General features: G+C 49.5%; 1 protein-coding gene across 2 annotated transcripts in view; it reads right to left on the bottom strand.

Annotated features, from left to right (window-relative positions):
* ALDH1A3 (aldehyde dehydrogenase 1 family member A3) overlaps positions 1 to 13,584 on the bottom strand; it is a 35,436-nt gene that overhangs the window by 4,141 nt on the left and 17,711 nt on the right. For both annotated transcript variants that reach the window (XM_082385157.1, XM_082385156.1), the window contains 5 exons: positions 12,000 to 12,102; positions 10,234 to 10,418; positions 5,454 to 5,618; positions 3,900 to 4,057; positions 3,050 to 3,124 (listed from right to left, as the gene is read on the bottom strand). In XM_082385157.1, coding sequence (XP_082241283.1) covers positions 3,050 to 3,124; positions 3,900 to 4,057; positions 5,454 to 5,618; positions 10,234 to 10,418; positions 12,000 to 12,102 — 686 coding nt within the window. The remainder of the gene's footprint in view (positions 1 to 3,049; positions 3,125 to 3,899; positions 4,058 to 5,453; positions 5,619 to 10,233; positions 10,419 to 11,999; positions 12,103 to 13,584) is intronic.

The raw sequence follows: 13,584 nt of genomic DNA on the forward strand, positions 1-13,584 counted from the left end.
AGTTCTTGTCATTCTTATTTGACCCCCTGTGGCACTTCCTAAATGGTTTCTCACCCAGTTGTGACCGCCTTGGCGCTCACTATCCATAAGCTCAGCCTTTCTCCCATTGGACCTCACCAGAATGTTGGGGGCGTTGGCACTGCTGTTTATAGAGTTCACTGCTGTGTGCTCAGAGCCTAGCACATGCCTGGGGTATCAAAGGTGCTCAGTAAATATATGCCAGTGAACAAATGAACAAGTGAACAAAATAAATAAAATGGATGATGGGACAGTGGTTACCTCTAACAAATGGGATTGAGGGTCAGGGGAGGGAGACCTTGACTTTCCATGTGTCTCTACAGTGTGGATCTTTTTTGTTACTATATTGCAAAGCAAAACAAAGAACTAAGAACAGTGTCCAGGAGGAAGAGAAATTGCAGGCTTCATCCCAAGACCTGTACAGGGAGAGATCCCAGAGGGGTCCGTGGGTGGGCGGCAGATAGCCAGCCCCGCCCAGGCGGCCAGGGATGGGGAAAACCATGGAATCCACCGCATAGTGCTCCAGCATAAAAAAGGGGAACTTACTGCAACGTGAAGACATTAATTAGAGACAACTGAAAACGGACATTGGTTTTCAAGCCAGTTTCCAGTCTCCTTGTGAATTATGTTAAAGTACTTTATCAAAAGCTTTGGGAAGATATATGCCAAGAGTCGAAAAAACAGACATCCACAAAAGTCCCGATTGTGGCTAACCGGTAGGATGACACATGGACTGAGTGCAGCGGATACTCCCCGGCCCTGCTCTGCAGCGGGCAGGCGGTGCCACCGGGGATGGGGAGGGAGACGCAGGTGAGAAAGGCAGTGAGGGAATAGTGGGTGTGAGTCAGTTGCCTAGAAGTCAGGTGGGCCCCACACACCCTTCCTGCATCCAAGGACATCTGCTTTGGGGACTGAAGTTCTTGCTGTGGGAGGAGGCTGTGCCTGGCCTCTGCGAGGAGGGCCTTGTGGGGTTCTGGGTCCCCCAGCTGTCACAACATGACTGGTTGAAGCAGCAGAGCGAGGAGACAAATGACCCTGCATACCCTGGCTGGCTTCATCCCAGGTGGCTCACAGAGGTGACCCCTGCTGAGCAAGGCCCTGTGGTATGGTGGGTTTAAGAGTTCAATCCCAACTCTGTCACTTACTGGTAGTGTGACCTGGGGAAGGCACAGGTCCTCTCTGGGCACCCCTGAGTTTCCTCATCCAAAAACAGGGGTAGCAGTAGTACCTACCTGCAGTAGACTGAACATGTGTGTCCCCCTGAAATTCAAATGTTGAAGCCCTAATCCTTAATGTGAAGAAATTAGGAGGTGAGGCCTCTGGGAGGTGATTAGGTCAAGAGGGTGGAGCCCTCATGAATGAGATTAGTGTCCTTATAAAGGAGACCCCAGAGAATACTTTCCTCCCTTCCACTCCATGGGGACACAGAGAGAACACGGCTGCCTGTGAACCAGGAAGAGGGTCCTTAACAGACACCTGGATCTTGAACCTCCAGAAGTGGAGAAATAAATGTTTGTTGTTTAAGCCACCCAGTCTACTGTATTCTGTCCCAGCAGCCTGAATGGACTCAGATTATCCCAGGGACTGTTGTAATGATGGCATGCCTTAACATGTGCAAGGCTCTCAGATAGAGGTCGTCAGAGTGTCAGCTGTGGCCAGTGCTATTGGTGGGCCCTAGTGGTGATGCGGGTAACCCCAGCCCAGGTCTCATGTCCCTCGTGGACAGGTGAGTGTGAAGAGGTAATGAACAGAGGCTCACAGAACACAACACAAACAAGCCATTCAGCAGAGGGAACAAGGTTTCTGTAAAGGGTCTTCATGGCCAAGAACTTACTGAGGTTCTGGAAGGGGAAACCAATTTTAGGAATTAGGGGGACACAAATGGACACACTCTACTCAGATGTTCAGATGGCTCTGGTGTATTGCCACGAGTCAGGATGAATGAGAAAGAAGGAATGAGAAGGGGGAAGGGCCCCGAATTCCCTGGAGACTGGTCAAGAGCATTTGCTCAGGGATGGAAGCCAGCCCCGTTCATTCCTTCATACATCTTGATTAAGAATCTGGAAGGGTAGCTGCCCAAAGGCCCCACTAAGGCCCAAGCCAAGGGGAAGCATTTGAGTGCTCCTACTGGAAGATGTACAAATAAGTACGAAGTGATGCATCTGTATATAAATAATACAAACTGTTTAAATAAGAGGAAGAGCTCGGAGTCCTTTGAGATGTTCCAGGAATGACCCTGTGTGTTGTCACAGATGGTTTCCCTGGGAAGATTGATCCTACAAGCTATTTGTCCACAAAGGCTAATAAAACCCCAACGACCACCAAGAAAGATGTGGGAGAGAAGGCAGCATCTGGCTGGAAACCACAGCGTGCCCACCCCCAGAACGCTCCATCCAGCTCTAGGCCTGGGCCTTTTATCTTGGGCCAGACACGGAAGACCCATCCATTAGTCTAGGTCTATGGAGCACAGCCTCCCAAAGGGCAAGACAGAAGGGCACCATGAAGGAGTGTGTGGTGGGTTTGACAGAGGCTCGGAGGCCTGGCATGTTGCAGTATCCCTTTGAAGAGGCACTGAGGAGGAGCAAGAGTCACCCACGGTCTGTCCCTGGGAACTTGCTAGTGGGCAGAAGGGCCACAGCCTGACCTGGGAGAGAGCCCATCCTCCCTGCTGAGGGCCAGGGTTTGATTGAGTAATGACATCCCACGTCTGGTGGAAAGTGCACTTCCCAGCTCTGCCCTGTCCTGCAGTGGGCCTAGGTCAAGTACCTACTGAACATCTCCACATGGGATGGGTGCTGGGGAGGACACATATGCTGAGGCTGGGGGTCGGTCCTGGGGTGGCGTGAGGATGAGGGTAGGGAAGGGCAGGAAGGGGAGAGAAGATGGGGGACACGGCCCAGCCCAGGGGGAAAGCACAGCACAGGGGAGGGCTCAGTGGACTGGAGGGCGGGCCACCATTCACCATACACTGTGGACCTAGGGTATCTTTTGTCGGCCCTGCGGACAGGCATGGAGAGACAGAAACACTTACAGTTCTCTGCCGTTCCCCGACATTTTAAAGCCACCAAATGGAGCCTGTGCGTAGATGGCATTGTAGCAGTTGATCCTGGAGAGAGAATAAAGAGAGGCTCAGGGTCACCAGGAGAGGACCAAGCTGGACCTCAGGTGTTGCAGTTACTAGGCACTTGGTGTAGAGCGTCACCTAAAGGATGACTTTTTGTCAAGGTTTTAACCATGAAAACAGTGTTTTTGATCTCTGCCTTCTTGCTCTTACCACCAGAAACTAAAATTGAATATTCTGAAGTATAAAGCTTCTCACTGGGGTAGGAAGGGAATGACAAAGGGAGAAAAAGGGAGAGGAAAATTATGGCGAAGGGAATAAGAATTAGCTCTGAAATGAGACAGGCCTGACCTCACAGTTCTCCTGCTTCTTGGCCTCCAATTCATATTTATCTTCTAATATTATCTTTAAAATGAGGATAGTGTAATCAGCAGAATTATTGGTGAAACAGGGACTTTCATCCATACTTTGCACAAGAGCATGTGCTGCTCTTAGAATTAGAATAAAAAATAAGGGGTGGCCCAACACGGTGGTCAAGAGCATGGGCATCAGAGCTGGACAGTTGGTCCTGAGCTCTGCTCTGCCACGTACTAGCTGTGTGACCCTGGACAAGTCACGCAGTCTCTCTGTCTCTTGATTTCCTCATCTGTGAAATGGGGGTGATAACAGTACCCCTCTCAGAAGGTGGTCACGAGGATGGAGCAAAGTGCTTAGACAGTGCTTGGCACATAATATACGACTAAAAGCTCTCTGTTAACAGAAGGGTAAGGAAGCCAGCTGGCCGGCAGCTCAGGGGGCCGAGCACTCATGCTCTACTCACCAGACAGTTCCAGACTCTAATGCGGAAGCCAGCTTCAGTGCTTTGTCGAGGTTTTTTGTGAACACAGCTGCTGTTAGTCCGTATTCAAGGCTATTTGCTCTTTTTATTACTTCTTCGATATTTTTGAACTTCAGTATTGGCTGCACCGGTCCAAAAATCTATGATTAATTGGAAGAATGGCAGTGAGAGGCTGCTGGAATGAAGCATGTATGACCTGAGCAGGCACTTCCTTCGTTTATGCTTTTTTCAAAAACACCCACAGTGCTCACACGCACGAAGAGGATAACTGAAGGAGAGAGTCCAAACATCTTTTTAGCTGTGTGATGGTTGAAATCTGAAGGGAAAGACTGAATTAAACAAAAATAAAAAATAACAACCAAAATAATACGTTGGGTCGAAGCTCTCTCAATGTGGTCAGGGCTTCTAGAAGCCCCAACTTCAAGCTTTGGAGGAGCCCCTGCATGCTGGGATGCACTGAAGACAAAACCTTGGAAGTCATTCTTGGAAAGTTATTGTGAAGGGTGTTTGCAGGCACAGACTGCAGGTCCTGGTCTCTTGGTGCTGCATTTTCTATCAATGAAGATGACCTAAAATGTTTCCCTAATAACTCCCAGGGGAGGGAATGAGGCAGTGTTCCTCACCATCTACAACATAACAAAGGAAAGGAAAGAGCTACAGGCTGAACATTTAAAGGTGATTTTGAAAGGAGCTTGTAACTGATTCAATGTTCGGCACCATAGCCCAGCAGGACAGGGTCAGCCTGCTGAAATACCTGCCCTGGTTCCCATGGAGCTTGTCATAGAGAGGTTTAAAGAGCTGAGTCTCATGCCATCAGGGTACAGTTAGTAACCCATAAAAATCTCAAGGAGAAAGTGTATAATAGGCTCGAACCAGGAAGACTTCGACAGTGATTCACTCTTTCATGTGCCCCAAAAGGCCACATTCCGGGGTCCAAGCACCTGGGACTCAGGTGGGAACCACTTCTAACTAGCTTAACAGTGGCACTGAAAGACACAGTTAGAATTACACTCTTATTGGGGGGGTCACCTTAATTTCCACCATTTCTAAGGATGCTCATGATGGAAAACTTCAAAGAGACTTCTAGCCAGAACACGTTTTTGGAATGAACACTTGTCATTTAAGTTCGGTCTGGGGGAACTGAAGGCAGCTTTGGGCCCTGAATCCATGGCTCTATTCCTGACAAAATGCACAGGTTGCAATGGCCCTCCACCCTTGGCTAACCTGAGGACATGTTAGAAGACAGAAGAGGGATTGTTGTTCCCTGGAGACGATGAGCAATGCGTGGAACTGGGGACTAGGACAAACTCTACACAGGGCTCAGGGGTCCCAGGAGCAGGACGGCTTCCCAAAGGACCCCTAAAGAGAGGGAAAAGGCCACAGGAAAAAGGAAAACAGTCCCTTCACAAAGATTTCTGGGATCCCTGGGCCCTGGAGAAGACTCCGGTTTGAAAGGTCCAGCCCCCTTCCCCACCCCCCGGGCCCCAGCTCAGCACAGGGCCCCACGGGACATGGTTTTTCCTGCAGCCCCAGTACCTCCTCTTTGGCGATCCGCATGGTGTCGGTAACTTCTGAGAAGACAGTGGGTTTGATGAAGAGCCCCCTGTCTTCCATGGCCGAGCCCCCATATTCCAGCTTGGCTCCCTCCTTCTTTCCGCTCTCAATCAGATCGAGGATTTTGTTGAACTGCTTCTGGTCAATCTGCAAAACAGTGAGAGGTAAGCCCGGCTTCCTTCTGGGAGGTGACTACCAACTTATGTGTCCAATGGCCTCCTATGTGATCATTGTCCTACCCATCATGTTTTGGCCAAGAAAAAATTCATGGACCAGATGTTCCCTGTATGCAAATATTCCTCCGATGCACAAATCTGGGCTCTTTGGAGCAGGGGAGAGATGGGCTTTTCTCATCCTCTCCAGGTGTAGGTTTATTCATACGTCTGACCCCCTCCATGCTGTTAAGCAAATCCGTGGGTGAAACAAGATCTGAAGTGGTCACATTCTTTGTTCTAACTCTTGCATCCTTCTAGGGTTGCCAGATTTAGCAAATAAAACCACAGGATGCCCAATTAAATTTGAATTCCTAAAAAACAATGAATGATTTTTAAAGTATAAGCATATCCCAAACAATACTTGGGAAACACTTACGCTAAAAATGTATTCACTGTTTATTTGAACTGGGTGCCATGTATTCTAACTGGCCACCCTGCACCCTGCTCCTAGGGCACCAACAGTTATTGGAATTCTCCCTCCACAGTGCAGAGAAGTGAGACGTAAAGCTGACCACCTTACTCATCACCCCTGGACACAGAGTAGAGGCACAAGGTGAGGTAGAGGGGCTGCTCCTGGTTGATGGGGAGCCAGCTCATCAGAAGGGCTCCATCTTCTGTCACCTTGTTTAGGGGTCTCCTGGGCTGGGGTGTACCCTGTACCACGAGCCTAACATCCAGCTTGTGGATGCTGTATTCGACCGGCTGGCAAAGGGCACCTCTCTGGGAGACTCAAGGGGGAAAGTGCTCTTCCCACCCAAAATGATCCCTCTTCCCGAATCCGTGGGAACCCTGTTCTTGACCCTGACCCTGTTGCAAATCCCCTCCCTCTGGCTGGGAGAGACAGAGCTTTGTTAGATAGGTTTGCTGTAGCTGTGACTTTCAGATAAAAAAGTGGTTTAATTTAAGCAAATTTGAATAAAAAAATAAGCAAACCCAATGGTGCATTTGGATGACTGTCTGTCCCTGAGGAGTAGGCTGGCTTTCTTGGAAGGGGTGAGCACAAACCATGCAAGCCCTTTGACCAGTCATCTTATGAAACGTGGATCCAGTGTTAAAACACCAAGTTGGATCCATACCTCACACTTTGTACCAGGATAGATTCCAGGTAGATCAAAGACTTAATCATGAAAGATGAAGTCATAAAAAGTTTTCAAATTCTCTCATGTGGAAGAATGTCTCCATAAGTTTGGAGTGCTGATGGCCTTTCTATGGCTTGAAATCCAGAAGCCAAAAGAAAAGATTAATAAATTTGAGTACGTAAAAAAAAGAAGGTGAAAACAGCATAAGCAAAGTCAAAGGGCAAAACAACAAACTGGAAAAAACTGACAAGTCATATAGAAATAGCACTAATCTCTCTAGTAGGTAAAGAATTCTTAGAAGTGACAAAAAATGATCAGCAGTACAAGAGAAAAATATGCAAAGCACATGCACAGTTGATAAAAAAGGAAATATAAATGGCCTTTAAACATAAGATGTTCTACCTTACTCATTATAAGAGATATATGTACATTAAAAACAAATGAGATATCATTTTTAACTATCAGATGGGCAAAACTCCATACAGTTTCTGTTAGTAAGGCTGGAGAAACAGGCAAGCTCATACAAGGTTGGTAGGAACGTAAGTTGGTTCATCCTTTTGGAAGGTAATTTGGCAATGCTTGTAGAAATCATAAATGTGCTCTCACTCAGCAGTACCACTTGGGCAATCCGTCCTGTGGATTTCCTTGCGTATGTGTGGAATGACATACTACTCTGTGGCACCGTGCGTGACCGCACACACCCACATACTCATCAGTACGTGTTACTTGAATTCTGTTGGATTCATACAGTGGAAGTCTATGTACATATAAAAAAGTTCCCATGGTTTGGTATGGTATGGAAAGCTCTTCAAGTTTCTTGTTAGGGGACAAAAATCAAGGTGCAAAACAGTACTGTGTATAGATATTTTGAGTGAAAACAAGGGAAACCAGAATTCATATTACATTTTGTATACATACTCAATTTTGCTTGTATATACAGAAATTCTGGAGAATTTTCTTCTAAGAACTAAGAACACAGGATACCCATGGACGGAAGGGTAAAAACCATGCCTATGAATGAATGGAAGGAAGCTTTTTCACTACTGACCTTTATATGTCTTTTGGGTTTTGACCATGTGTATGTACTGCCACCTAAAATGTAACTCAAACTGCAGCAGATCTCATAATATCTCAAGGTTCCCTCAACTTCTCTCTGGGAAGTCTTAACCAAGTCTTGGGTTAAAAGTGCCAGGATTGCTCTCTCCTTCTCCTTGGAGACCAAGAGCCTGTGGGGCTTCATCAAACTACAGACTCTCAGCGGCTGCTGACCATGTTCTGCCTCCAAGACTGTCTGTCCTGAAGCCAGCGGTGGGTCCCCATGGAAACTCTACCGTCCAGACTCAACTCCTCCTGGCAAGTCCGTGTGAATGTGTTGTTTAGATCTAATAATCCTCCATGAATGTCAGCTGGTGCCTCACAGTGCGAGAGAAGAACATGCTGGGAAGTGAAGGCTGTGCCAGGGCACAGCACCGAAGATGGAGAAATAGGGCCCCGCGGACAGCCAAGTCTGCGAGTGGCTCTGCTGGAGAGGAGAGGACAGAGAGGATGCAGGACCCCGCCCCCCACCAGGTGGCCTGCGTGAGTCTGTGCACATCTTTGCTCAGTTGCCAAACAAACCTGAATAATTTTGGAGTGTTCTGGCTGCCTGCAGTGGACACCTATCTGGTCAGCTAGCTGTTTTACAGGCATGAGACAGACAGAACTATTTAGACAGCTGTAAATCCTCTTGGAGTAAAGCCTTATTAATGTAGATGAAAAAGCACTTTGGCAGAAAAAAAACCCAACAACATCCTAAAATAATATGCTGAGGTTAGATGGCTTAAGTGAGTTTTCAAAAGGACTTTCAGCAGCAGCATCAAAAGCACTGATGAAATCAACACCACCGTGCTGTCTTGGAAGAGATTTCTATATCTGGCTTCAGAAGTCAAGCCTGAAGCCTTGGAAAGAGACTTATGAATAATGATGGGGTAAAAGGGATTCCTTAGAATGGGATCAGCTCACATATTTCCCACGGATTCTGGGTTAGCTTTACAATCACAGCAGATTCGATAATGATTTGTGGCCATGTCTGTATTCATACCTGAAATCCAACCAAGGCCGATGGACAACTTTGTGTCACTGGCTGCTGGGTTTGGGGTTGAGGCCTGACAGGATGCGGAGTGTTGGCCACAAGTGGAGATGTTTCTCTCCACCAGGGTCACGTGGCACCAGGGTCACGTGGCACCAGATCCACAGAGCATGTGGGATGGGGCAAGACAGGGGTGGGCACTGTAGCCAGAAACACACCTCTTCCACATGGTCCTTCCCCATCCCCAGCCAAGATGGTTAAGCAAGACCTAACTGATGTGGCTTGAAGTCATGCACAGACATTTGCTGCCACTTAGATCAGGGAGCCTGCCATTTAATGCCCACCCCCTTAAAAAATAAAAACTTATTAAGTGCCTTGAAATTTTCATAATATTCATCAATTACTCTATTTTCCAGATGAGGAAACTGAGGTTTGGAAGGAGCTTGTGGCTTTCACAAAATCACAGAGCCAAACTTGCCCTCAGATCCATGGCTTCCTGTGGAAACACGTGGTGCCAACGCAGTGGGTAAGTAGCCAGCTCCCGGGACAGACACAAATTGGGTGAGTCCTGACATGTGATTTGAAATTTCCTGGCTGGAGCAGGACTTTGGCTACAAGCAAAGTAGGCTGCTGTTGAACTCTATTTCAATAATGCATGGGATGGTCAGGCTGCCCTCTTTTAAATATTTATCCATCTGCCGCACTGCATACTTAGTAAGAAAGTGATACAGGACCTGCCCTCTTAAAGAGGTTATTAAACCTCGTGGTTATGATCATTTTCATCCTGTCGTCAGCTTCAAAAACCAGGTCTCCAGAGACGTGTTCCTACTGCCTGGAGATGTATCCCCATCCTCTGAGCCCTTTCCAGTGGGATTCTTTGGTTTCTGATGGTCACTTTGTCCTGTAATGCACATGGGCTCAAGGGCCTCCAGGCTGAGGCCTCTGGGTCCAGCAGCTGCCTCCACCTGTACTCTGCTGCCTTTCAGCCAGGGTTACAACTCGCTTCTGCAGAGAGGCCAGCCAGGCAAGACAGCCTCTGCCTGAGGCTCTCTCCTGGGGACCCTGGTGGCTCAGAGAAGGGTTGGTCTTTTGGCTGGAGGGTGCAGTCACATGGACTTATGAACCGGGAATGCCTCCCTTCTACTAAGGTCTGGAGCTCAGCATTATCTGCTGCAAAGAGCAGAGCTCTGTGTGTCCACCCCCATTTCATAACACTACCAAGACCTGATGGGATTGAACTGTTGATCAGCGTCTGAACAAAAGCCTCAAGTGGCTGGGCAAGCGGGTAAGGGAGTCCCCTGGAGTCACAGAGCACCAGAGCTGTACAGGGCCAGGGCCAGAGGCCTGCCTGGTTCAGCCCCCAGACGTGCACCTCAAGATCTGACACGTCAGTAGGTTACCTGGGGCCCCTGTTCGGTCCTGACGTCGAAGGGGTCTCCAATGGACCGTTTCTTGGCGAACTCCACGCTCCGCCTGACAAACTCGTCATAGACCTGCTCCTCCACGAACACCCTGGAGGCGGCCGTGCAGCACTGGCCTTGGTTGAAGAACACTCCCTGATGGGCGCACTCCACTGCCAAGTCCACTGGAGAGAGGGGGCGGTGAGGGAAGAGGAAGTGATTAAGTTGTTAAGGCCGGACTGGCGACAGCTGCAACTCTAATTGCCCACATGAGAAAACAGGCCCCGGGATGGCTACGTTTCAGAAATTAATTTTGCTCAGCACTTCCCAAACAGAGAGGATGGGAAAGGGGATTTTTCGATCCATGGAGTTTGGGGTTAAATAGGTCCCCTGACTGCAGGACTTAGTGTCTTTACTGCACTAATAAGCACAGAGACTTGTCACATCCTCACCTCACTTGCCCATGACCTCACTTGCTTACAGGACCCTTATCAAACCAACCCTCAGACAGTAGTCCTGTGTTTTAGCTGTAGTTTTCCTCATTGGGAGGGAAAGAGGGTGAGCTGAGGTGCAGAAGGAGCACCCAGATATGGAGGCACAAGAATGCAAAACAGGAGTCCAGCTCTTTGGAACTCCAAATGTGGGTCACAGTGGGGCAATACCCAGAACTGTTCCATGTGGCTCCAGAGACCACTAGCAACACTGATGATGCTTCCATTAGGGAGCACCAAACCAGGCAAAAAATGAGCAGTCCACCTTCACACCCAGCCTCCCTTTCTTTCCTTGGGGCTTGTTTCCTCACGCAGTCCTCTCTCCCATTGAAAGCCAGCTTCAAGGAGTAGAACTGAAACCAGTTATTTACACCTTGGCGAGAAATTGTGCTAGGGTCATTTTTCTCAGGGATATTTGCAATTCCAAACTTATCTGAGTGTGGAGTGGAAGGCTTTGTACTCCATGAAAGGAATTCCTGGCACCAGTGGGCAGGTGGGGGAGGCTGTTCTTTAAGGCAAAGGTGTTTTAGTGTACTTGGGAAGTCACACGAAAAATCTGGCAGCGGACCATGTCAGCAGGTCGATGAATGTCTGATGTGGCCCTTTCTTCCCTCTTCTGGACATGACAACCAAGAAGAGTGTCTATTTTAATATTATGTCATGAGACACAAACTGCCCCCAAGCTGCTGGGCAGGGTGGCTTTCCCAGGGAAGAGGTAGTGACGGGAGAGACAGCACCCAGGCCAGCAGGATATCTTTAAGGGTCACCTGCCACTGGCCTCTGTTTTGTCAGATCTGAGACAAAGAAGGAAGAAACATCTCAAGTCTTCGAGAGCCTGAAAGCATCATAGGAAGTACCGACTTGGAGGGTAGAATGATGAATGCTTGTGGGGGGAGCACATGCCCTGCTCCTCCTCCTCTTGGCCTTCCCCCTCTCCCCCGACACAGGGGGCTCTGGAGAAGAACCCCAGCCCGCTTGTCATGGCCCCAGCTCTGCAAGGACAGGGAAGGCAAACTCATGAAGGGCAGAAACAGGTGGCCTCTCTGGCTACCACATGAAACATGTCCTCCTCCAACGCAGCTTTCTACCAGCAGTAAAGCTGGCATTTGGATCTCCATCTGCCTATTATTTATGGAGGGATAACCCGAGATGGAGAAACATCCCCATTGTGTGTGTGCTTGTCTTTCTCAATTGGTTCTGATTTGGGCAAGGAAGTGGGGAGAGATTTACGGGTCCTGTAAAGCCCCAGCAATGCCCGGAAGGGGAGAGACTCACGGTCGGCATCAGCACACACGATGCAGGGGTTTTTCCCACCAAGCTCCAGTGTCACCCTCTTCAGGTTGCTATGGGAGGCGGCTTCTTTAACCAGCTTTCCAACCTTCAGGATAAAAACCATACCACATTAAGCCTCGGACACAGCTGGATGTGGCCCACACATTCTGGACAAGCTTGGAGGCATGAGTGTGGCATGGCCTGGGCTGCGGCCTCCCTACCCAGGCACCCTGGGCCTTGATGCTGTCCCCTCACTCCCCGGGCCTCTCCCAGCATTTCCTCTCGGATCAGACCTTGACACGGCTGGAATCCCGGATCTGAGTTGCTCCACATACTGGGGTGGACGGGGAGCCTTCGAAGGCCCAGTGACTTGCCCACGGCCACACAGCTGGCTAGTGGTGGAGCTGGCTATCACCTGTTCTGGTGCCTGTCCCTCCCGGCAGCAGGCTGGTCCAGCTCAAGGGACCAAGGGGAGGTGGGTCTGTGTGGTCCTTTGGTATAATCTGAGGGAACCTCTGAGAATTAGGGAAATAGGGGAGTTAACCTTTAGGATGGGAAACACACCCTAAGACTGAGGGCCCCCAGGGGGTAGGGAGAGAATTGCTTCGCTATGAAGTAACGGAAGGACCACTCACCAAACTGCAATGTCCAACCTCCCGCGTGTACCTACCATCCCCTGCACCGCTAGAGGTGGGCTTGGCCCAGCACACAGTAGTGACTTGTCTTGGGCCGGGTGCCACCAACTTCTGAGTTGGAAGACTCTCAGAGACCAGTGTGCACACGGGGCCTAGCGCTGGATAGCCAGCAGGAGGCAGAGCTAGGCTCTTTCAGGGCTGAGGCTATTTCCTCAAAACTAAGGTGAGAGTGCATTGTTTTTTAAAGATTTTTTTTTTTTTTTGATGTGGACCATTTTTAAAGTCTTTATTGAATTTGTTACAATATTGCTTCTGTTTTATGTTTTGGATTTTTGGCTGCGAGGCATGTGGGATCTTAGCTCCCCGACCAGGGATCAAACCCGCCCCCCCTGCAGTGGAAGGTGAAGTCTTAACCGCTGGACCGCCAGGGAAGTCCCTTGGCCAGCTCCTGGGTGATGGCCTGAAGGAGGTGTGGATGGCCTGATCCAGGTGATAAGGACTGTCCCCAGGGAGAGTACCTGAAGCAAACCAGCCTGCTGTGGGCCGGTGATCTCTTGTGCGGCTGAGGCACAGCTGGGGGCCTCGGTGGGAAGCACCCCTCTTAGGGAGACGCCTGTCAGTTGAGCAATCCCTGGGGTCACAGAAGCCACCTTCTTGTGCAGGAGGCTGGCTGCCTGGTGAGAGCCCCACCCGGCTGGACCCATGGGTAGCTCTAGTCACCTAGAGAGGGAAGCTGGGCAGGGTCAGGGGCAGGGGCAGGGACACTTCTGCTGTTGGGTGAGAAGACTGGGAAGACATAGGAGCTGTCGGGGGGCAGGACCCTCTCTGCCCCTCCATCCCCCTCAGTCCCCTGTCTTCCAGCTATTGTCCAGCAGCCATAGGAGTGGGTCTTGGGCCCCCGGCTGGACTAAACTAGGAGGGAGATGGGAGCACTTATTGCCTGGGAAATTTTA

Source organism: Balaenoptera borealis, assembly GCF_965194805.1.
Source record: "Balaenoptera borealis genome assembly, chromosome: 3".
In the NCBI taxonomy this organism is placed as follows: Eukaryota; Metazoa; Chordata; class Mammalia; order Artiodactyla; family Balaenopteridae; genus Balaenoptera; species Balaenoptera borealis.